The sequence below is a fragment of the Astatotilapia calliptera genome, chromosome 7 (assembly GCF_964374335.1).
Source record: "Astatotilapia calliptera chromosome 7, fAstCal68.1, whole genome shotgun sequence".
NCBI lineage: Eukaryota > Metazoa > Chordata > Actinopteri > Cichliformes > Cichlidae > Astatotilapia > Astatotilapia calliptera.
Window position 1 is genome coordinate 20,090,708 of NC_137428.1, and position 9,739 is coordinate 20,100,446.

A 9,739-nucleotide genomic window follows, 5' to 3' on the forward strand; every position below is an offset into this window, starting at 1 on the left:
AAAAGTTTATAGATGACCAGCTCTGGCTATTTTTTACACTTTTTTCCTAGACTGAGCCCGCCTTTATCATGTGTTATTTGGTTTCCTTTACTCGTCATTACAGAGATTAAATAATGTAATGATTAAGACAGGCATTTTAAAATTTTTATCTAATTGTTTGCATCTTTAAAGTATTTTGAGTTTCTTCCTAAAACGCTTTACTCAGCATCCATTGTTTTTGTTTAAATTAGGGCTCTACAAAACAAGATTTCCTCTGAATAATTCATAGCCTTTGTCGTTAAATGTAATCAGTTTATGGGGCAGCTCAGAGGTTATGTAGCACATATTTCCCGCTGTGCTCTGTTGTATGCACGAGGCCGGAGGCGTCCGCGGATCACTCCAGGCCACGTTTTTACGTCACCTGCCACCATGTTGGATCCGGAAGTGGGCAGAGTCTGCAGGAATCTCGAGCCCAGCTGAACGTTAGCCGTCGGCTTCGCTCGATCGGTCCACCGCTTTCCGATTTTCACCTCTAACCTTCAGGTTACATGCTGCGTGGCTCTCTTGCTGGTCGAAGTCGGCGCCTTTCTTCGGATTTTATCGTTTTTCGGCATCAGCTATGAGTACTCTCACGCAGAGAACATCGGGCCTCGTCCAGCGGCGGACCGAGGCCATTCGCAGCGCCGCCGCCGAAAAGGAGAAGGAGTCCGGCGGTGAGGAGGACGAAGTGCGCCGCGGGGAGGAGGAAGACGACGACAAAGGGGACTCAAAGGAGACCAGACTGACGCTAATGGAGGAAGTGTTGCTCTTGGGCCTCAAGGACCGAGAGGTGAGCGCTGTTTTGCAGTCCAGCTTAGCAGGCTGGCTAGTAACTTAGTCGCTACACTTGACATTAACTAATGTTAGAGTTTACTGTGCGTCACCAGTCGTGGTTGTCAACAAAGCCAACTCTGGTTTATTAAAGCGCTAGTTAAAAGTTTCCCGGAATGCTGTGTTCATGTAGCACATCTGGAAGTGTATTGATTCACAGTGTGTCGTTGCTAAGCTTGCTAGCAGATGTCATGTAGCTTGTATTTAAGCGCATCGAAATGTTTTGCGCTGCGTTTTGTTGTTGGCTCGTAAGGTTACAGAAAAAAATGGGGGGTGGTGGAGAGTGAAAACAATTATCAGGTTTGTTGAGCTTCTTAGCTCGGGTTTCTCCAAGCGTTCACTTGACAACTCGCCAGCGAGTCACCGCTTTCCTTTTCATCTCGCTTTGCTTCAGCTCCTTCCAACACGTCAGCTAAGTTAGCGAGTGTGTTTTTTTTCTCCACCCAGGGCTACACGTCTTTCTGGAACGACTGTATTTCTTCCGGCCTTCGAGGTTGTATGCTTGTAGAGCTGGCTCTCAGAGGGAGGTTACAGCTGGAGGCGTCCGGTGTGCGAAGGAAAAGCCTGCTGGCAAGAAAGGTGAGAACTATTATATTGCGATGTTTGTGCGTGTGTGTAGGGGGGAAAAGGACCAGTTTGTCCGGTTAAATGCTTTGACGTAGTGGACACTTGACACTGTTTGCTTTTCTTCTGACGAAGAAGGAAGCATTTTTTTTGTCGGGAGATTTACACCTAGTTATCTATGTAATTCCTCCTCACACAGGATGTGTCTACATCACAATTCCACAGACAGCAGCCATCATTATTAAAATGTTTACCTTTCTCTGGCAAGGTGATCTGCAAGTCAGATGCTCCAACAGGAGACGTGCTGCTGGATGAGGCCTTGAAACACATTAAAGAAACTCAGCCTCCAGAGAATGTCCAGAGCTGGATAGAGCTACTGAGTGGTGAGCTAAGGACTGCTGTATTTGTTAGCCAAACCTAGTGGTGATCTGCTTATTGTTTCACCTTTTCGGTCACATAGGTGTCTAAAATGTTGGGGCGGAGGAGTACTGGTTGCTTATGTGCAATGTAATGTCACATTTGTCAGTAGCAGGATTAATTGATTTTTAAAATTGTTTTAAAAATACCTTGTAGTGCCCCAAGTGGCAATTGTTGGAAATGCAGTAGATAATTAGGGATGCACCAATCTGTCAGTAGATGTCAGTCTTGGTGTTCGTTGTGTGAGATGACATTCACCAATGGCAGTAGTTAGCGTTTATCTGTAGTCCCAAAACTTTTCCAAGATGGATAAATATCAAAAGACTGTGTAATGATGAAGATTTATTACACTTTAAACATTTATTTTTAATTAAAATACATTTACATTTTGTGCACTGTCACAGTCTGCAAAATGTAACAAAATATAACAATGGGTGCATCCTTTATAAAAGCAACACAGGAAGCATTTTTGGCTCCTGTTCTCAGCTAAGAACCTTAAAGGGGAAAAATGACCTCGGCATGCACGTCATTTATTTTGTTGCGTCTGAAAGCCCATCTCAATGTTGTCACGTAGGCGAGACCTGGAATCCGCTCAAGCTGCACTATCAGCTGCGAAATGTCAGAGAACGTCTGGCCAAAAACCTGGTGGAGAAAGGTGTCCTCACCACAGAGAAGCAGAACTTCTTGCTTTTTGATATGACCACGCATCCGCTTACCAACAGTACCATTAAACAGGTATGCAAATGTTCACTTTGTTCTGCAATCATGATCGAAATTTTGATTCAAGCATCATTGCATATCATTAGTGGGGGAGGTTTGTGTTTTTTGGTTTGCGTGTGGGAACTGTCAGCTATTTAGGAGCATGTTAGTCACACCCTCAAATTCATTTGATAGAGGTTTGACCTATATTTGCACTTTTTTTTTCTTCACTGGATTCAGTTAAAGTAGAGTTGACAAACTGCACAAGTATTAGTGCAAAAGGGGTAATATTCCCCTCTTATATATTCTCTCATATTTTAACTGGATGGCAAATCATTTTCACTTCATGGTTGTATAGTTAACAACCTTGATTTTGGTCTAGCATTAAAACAAGCAGCTATAGGAGGACAAGAAGTCTGGCAGCGATATATGCTTATTAGTTAGCTGTAACATAACCTTCTATGCAAAAAACCAACTGTTTAGTTTCCGGCCTCGAGAGGCTAAAGCAAACTTCCTGTCTGACTGCTGAAGGGGTTAAAGTCTTGCTAAACATGAAGCTACAAATGTGACTTTAAAAAAAAATTTTTTATTTTAGTTATTTAATTATTTATTTTGTTGTTTATGATATTTGTATACGTGCAGAACTGTGTGAACTTTGGTTTTATGTTAAAGTGCTTTATAATAAAGGTATGGTGTGGTACAGATTCTGAGTTAGAGCCTGAATAGTGTAATGATCTAATTGAATCTAATTCACATTAATTCTAACTATAAAACTCTATAATATTTACTGTTACTACCTGCAGCGCCTTGTCAAGAAGGTCCAGGACTCTGTTTTGGAGAAGTGGGTCAACGATCCCCACCGCATGGACAAGCGGGTTCTGGCCCTGATTCTGCTGGCTCACTCGTCCGATGTTCTTGAGAATGCCTTTGCCCCGCTCCAAGACGAACAGTACGACCTCGCCATGAAGAGGGTTCACACTCTGCTAGAGCTGGAGCCAGAGAAAGAGAGCGCTAAGCCCAATGTCAATGAACTAATGTGGGCCGTGGTGGCCGCCTTTACTAAATGAAAGCACCTGATTGGTTGGACTGAAAGGTGGTCTGTATTATTTAATTGGCTGAAGGACTTAATGAGACAGACTTCACTCTAATGAGACAATCTGTTTTGGTTGGGGAGCTTGTTTAGACATCTCTTCTGGATGATATTTTGGTGGTAGTCCATATTAACACACAGTCTTGATCGGTGGTGGGCTTCACCAAGCTAACAGTGGGACGGGCTAGATGACTCTCTAAAATGGAAACAACTGGCTGCTTTCACACAAGTGAGGTACATCATCTGCCACTGCAAAGGATATACTTATACAAACATCAACACTACATACAGGTGGGTTTCTATTCGTTAGATGACATCGGAGAGCACAGTAGCTGGCAACAGTAGTCATGGTGAATATGAAGATATTGACTGGGGCCGAGTTTCCCTTCAGCACAGAGGAAACGTCATCTCTTCATCACTTCAAGATCTCCATACCCTGCCACATGCTAACGCGAGGACAAAGGATGAGCAACGCTCTTTCTGCTCTCGCAGGTCTCCCGCTTCCACCTGTTCGTTTCCACTTGAGTTAAGAACGCATCTCTGGGTTCCCATTATTACAGACTACCTGACTGTGTCAGATTCATTTTGTCCTTGCTTTAATTTTTCTTTCCTCCTTTCCCCTCAATGCCTCTTGAGGGGGAAAGAGGGGCTAAACACAAGTTCAGTTCCTTCACCAGTAAGTGTGAGATCATTCGGCCCTTATAGAGATTTAAAATGTGCAATCTAACAAAGCTCTCATTAGTTTACTGGTTTTTCAAGGGTCCATTCTGTGTGTAGAGAACGCAGCTAGTCTTCCGTTTCTGTTTCTGTTGCTGATCGATGCTTGGAGTAGCCTGCCATTAATTAACTTTTTGCACAGCTGCTAGCCCTGCAGGTAGGTTAGTATTTATAGGTGTCTTCTCGGGTTGTGTAACCCACTTGTGACAAAGGGATTTGATGATTATAAACTTTAGAAACTATGGTAAAGGAGAAAAAAACGACAACAAAAAATCTCAATCCAGCTCTATAAATATAAAAAATTAAAAAAACAACAAAATAAATAATTCCCTTGGTGATTTAAAAAAAAAATGCTCCTGCTACTTATATTTCTAAATGTGAATCGAGATGTAAAGATGCAGGGGGAAAAGAGTAGTGGTCGAATTTGGATATTTAAAAAAACCCTCTGTGACACTTACTGTGATCATTAGTGTTTACTTATACATATTAAGGATTTGTTAGCTAAGCAGGTTAGCTATTTTAGTTACTACAAAAACATATTTTCTCACTTAAAACTAGTGGTATGTAGACATAGAAGTGCTATTTAGGTTTAACAATATTTTCATTTCCCTGAAAATTGACAAAAATATTAGTTGAATTTCCTTTTGTCATCGTAGTTAGTATAAAAAAAACAACCCAAAAACAAAACAGAAAGTTAGAGGCAAGTCTTGTGTAGGAGTTTCCACACATGACTAATCGACAAGCATAACCTGTTTGCATTTCCTCTGAAGAAATCGTCCTGACATGATCATGTGATTTATTCCAGTTGTTACTTTTAGAGGTAAGTGAGAAAATGTGTTGTGTAGTTATGGAAAGTCAAGACTTTCCATGTATCTCAGCTTAATTGTCATTTCATGATTACATGCTCTTTTTGTTCTGTTTAATCGGCCCCTGTGGGCATGTTGTATGGTTTGATACATGGAAATGATGGCGGAGGTTACATGGGGTCTTGGTAAATCCCTGTTTATGACTGAAACATCTTAACGTCTAATGGAGAGGAAATGAACTCCAAACACGCTTTGGTCTGGGAAAAACTTGTTTCATTGTAAAATTATGATTATAAAAACACCGTCTGATCAATGTGGTCTGTGTATGAAGTTACATCGCCTGTTTTATTTTTGCCTTTCTTCTACCTGCACAGTACCAGTGGGTATGAAGAACTGTTGAGACACGTTTACAGCAACAAGACCATGCTTGTTCTCGGTGGAGGGCTGGGATGTTTGTGGATGTAGCTACAGAGAAAACGGCTTGTATGTAATTATTAATCATTTTATGTGTACGGTCTAATTGAATTCAGTGAAAGGGATCTCTCCTATCCTCTATAATTCTGTATGCTTTTTGTATTACCACAAAAAAATAAACTAAGGATCCTTTAAGTGCCTGAATTTATAATGTTTTGCTGCAGTTTTTCTTTCAGAATTTATGGTTAAAAACGGGCTTGCTCTTATCAAGATTTTGATCCCTTAGGTAGATCGTCTGATTCGCATTCTTCTAGCACTAGTTGGTAGATGAATCTCTTCAGTGAATATAAACCTTTGCAAGATTTGTTCAGTGATCAAAGGGGAAAAAAATGTTGGTACTTGTTTTCAGTGGTAGAAGTGTGCTTCTAATAATCAGTAGGTAACAAATAATTGATAATAGGTTGTAGAAATTATATTTATGACAGAAAGTTGATCAGTTTCTTTAACTTAAAAGCCTACACATCAGTCTCTGAAATTCATTAACTAACATGAGCCAATTTGTTACCTTTGTGGAACAGTTTGGGGTTTTTTAGTGATCTCAACCAAGAAATAGTATGCGACAGCATTTCCCATCAGACTAAACTTCTTACAGGGATCTCATGTTACCTTATCATTCTTTGTGAACTCTTCGCTTCAGCTACACAGTTTCCATTACAAACATGGGAGTGGCTTCTTGCCTAACTCTTATCAGGAAGCAAATTATTTCTGGGATGTGCAGGTGAAAACATGAAATGAAACTAAGGTGAATCGTTTTATTGGGGGGAGAGTAACACACACACAAAGAGTTCCCTGAAGCTATTTAACCTTTAAATACAATGAAACTTGGATGCATTTTATGTTTGTATTTTTAACAATAAATATAATTTTTTAATAAGTGGGTAGTCAACTTTCTTTGAGGCCAGAAGTTTGTGAACCACTGCTTTAAACAGAAATTTCACCATTTTGTACCATATTGACAATGTGTATGTGAACTTTGTCAGATCGATGTATTTCACAGCAAACGTATTCTCAAAGTTGGAGAACACCGGCCTTCCTAATTGTCTTACTAGATGCTCAATTATCCAGGTAAGGAAACCCCAAAAAGTTAATTCTCTGCATTCAGGTAGATGTCGCGTTTTCCTCAGTCATCCAGGTGACTTCCTCAGTGTCAGCTGACTGCAGGTTTCCCCAGCCTTACAAACAGCACATTTGCATGATGACCGAAACTATCACCACTAGTCAACAATGACCTGTGAGGTCAGTTTCATGATCGTTAGTATGCAAGTTGTCGTCACCATTGATCACTGACCATCGATCAATGGCTATGAGTACCATCCACAGAGAGTTGGGGAATGGCAGCGATGTAAGAAGGTGAAAGATGTACGCTTGGTCCACTGGAAACACTACGTCCAGATGAACAGAATCCATTGTTGGTGGGAATTCAGTTTAAAATGAGGTAGCAGCAAAGCAGAGCTGTGTAAAGTTAAAAATATAAATACAGCTAGTTCTTAGACATGTAAATAAATTGTTATAAGACAGATTTGAAGGCGGAAAGAATGCCAGCAGGATGAATTCTTTAAAAATGTCTGCAGTTAAGTACAGCCAAGATCCATTACTCTTTGACCTAAACCTGGGCTGGAAGACAGCTGCCTGCTGATGTACTCCAACACCTGTAAAGCCTTATGAGCCACGACTACATGTTTGGAATCCAAAAGATTTTAAACGCCTAATGTTTCCAGATTAGTTAGGTTTGCAGCACTTGGCAAGCAGATAATCATGTCCAATTTGTTTTGTTTTTTCCCCTAAATCTTAGATCAGAACTAGTTCCCAGAGAGACACATGATTGCTGCCTAACACTGAAATTAGATAGTTGGTGTTACACTCGTTGTTTTCATGCCTGCTACCACAATTCAGAATGTCTGCTGTGGGCACAATAGCTGTGGATGTGGAGTTAGAAACCCTTTTTAATCTAGTCATAAGTTTGCTTGGCGTCAGCTGCTCTTACAGAACCTGACACCAGCTGTCTCAAGTAACTAAAAACACAATGCTTATACTATTTAATAACAGACCCACCATCAGTAAGCCTTCTAATTCAGTTTTAACCATTTTCTGATCATAAAAAATGTGCATTGTTTGTATTCTTAACTACATTCACAAACTGCTTTCTGTCATAGCCACCATACAAACAGATACTACACATGACCAAGTAATACATTTACTGAATGTATATCTTTTAATGAACTGTTCATGACACACTTCCACTTATGCTGACATTTTTTAAATGCATTTTAAGTAGATTCACAGAATTTATAGATTCACAAGTGTCATTTCCTTTAGGTCCAAGTCAGTTAGTCTAAATGTCACACCTTAACCTATAACAGAGCCAACATGCATGAATGTCCACAGATAGTATACGGTGTATATACATGTGACAATCATCATCTTTAGCAGATATCATCCATTCTGAAGCTCCTGTTCGATCCAGTTCGTCACCGATCTGTATCAGCGGATCAACAGCATCCCACAAGTTTTCCTCTGGAGAGCTCCCGTCTTCCTTTTTGAGTCCACTGCCAGTCCAAATCCAGCGACTCCAGCAAGATGTGTCCACAAACATATGTACATCCCACTTACGGCTACCATATTGCCACCAGTTATGAGTCTATATATGAGACCCGTCTTTAATGTTAGGCTCACGGCCAGTCAGATTTACAGTACACGCTTCCTCTTGATGAGCTCTCACATCATGTCTCACTTGACATTTGCGACAGTCTTGTAGTGCTTGATAAGTATTTCCAGCAGTTTGTATTTCCAGTAGAGTTCATCACCGGCTTTACGAAGCTCGCGTGCGCAGAGTTCAACAGCGGCAGCAGCTCCTGAGGGTCTGTCTGAGGGAAGAAGACATCGGTTAGATCATATCAGTCGATTGCTCGCAATCTGTTAGTAAACTATCGGGCTTAACTAAAACTTCCTCAATCAGATCGGTTTATATATTCACCTTTGCTGGCCATTTTCTCAACGATAATAGTCCGAAAACGAGAAGCGCTTCACGGGATCGTTTTGCTTCTTCAGTGTTGAGACTTGATGTTCAGGAACAGGTTTGACCTATTGATAGCCCAGACTGCCTTTTAAGCATGCTATACGTCACACACATGCTCAGAAAGAAATCCCCCGTTGGTCACGAGTCAACTTCTTCCTCCTCCTACTTTGTTTACGAGCGTCTACAATCAGTAGTGTTAAAGATTAAAATGGTTAAAACTTAGTATGTTTGCACTTTACTAAAGATATATACCCTGCCCTATTTTTTTCCCCGATAGTCACATTTAAGTACATTTAAGAATAACACAGAGAATAGAAATGGACACGTACATATGTTTTTAAAAAAGTTAGAAGTCTCAGAATGAGCTCATAACCAAATGAAATAGAAAGAAAAACAACATCTGAACCAGTTCCACCGTGTCACACGAAGCAACATTTCATCAGACCAGTTTGTTGACTGCAAAAAGCTCACAAACCAACCATAAAGAAAACAGTACAGACTGTACGACAACAGTTCACAGCCACACTTTATGTCCTACCTGGCCGATAAGATTAGATATTTAGAAACAGTATTCTTTTCACCATGTACAGGACAGATATCATTGGACGTATTATATAAACACAAACACAGAATATTTAAAATAACAAGCTGCAGAAAATGTTTCTTTTACATCAAAACCTTGCATTAACCGGTGTCACGCAAGTTTCCGTGACTGAATTAATGCAAAAACAAACAAGGCCAACACCACTCTAATCACGTTACACACACCAGGCACGTGACCTGTTTACACTAGACGGTGATGAAAAACTTGGTGACGTGGAAGACAAAGATATGTGCATTGCGCTTCTTCCTTAAAAGTGCACTATTTGCATTTGTGCTTAGTACAAGCACCGTGAACTTGTTTGGGCATACCTTCTCCTTTCGTACGAAATGGGAAGTACGATAGTCGTATCACCTGACCACCGACGCTTAGAGAGTTGCAGTATTATTTCTTTATTTAAGGAAAAAGTATTTACTTTTGAGAACTGAGTCTAAACTTTAAGATTAAGAAATTTAGATTATTGAAAGTGCCACGATATAAATGTTTAATGTATGTGGCATCTTGGG

General features: G+C 40.3%; 1 protein-coding gene across 1 annotated transcript; it reads left to right on the plus strand.

Annotated features, from left to right (window-relative positions):
- Positions 1 to 221: 221 nt before the first annotated feature.
- On the plus strand, positions 222 to 5,764 carry LOC113025591 (Golgi phosphoprotein 3-like). The gene is made up of 5 exons (XM_026173503.2): positions 222 to 808; positions 1,297 to 1,428; positions 1,682 to 1,796; positions 2,405 to 2,565; positions 3,333 to 5,764. Exons 1-5 carry the CDS (start codon positions 599 to 601, stop codon positions 3,594 to 3,596), a joined length of 882 nt encoding a protein of 293 aa, XP_026029288.1. The 5' UTR covers positions 222 to 598; the 3' UTR covers positions 3,597 to 5,764.
- Positions 5,765 to 9,739: the final 3,975 nt, after the last annotated feature.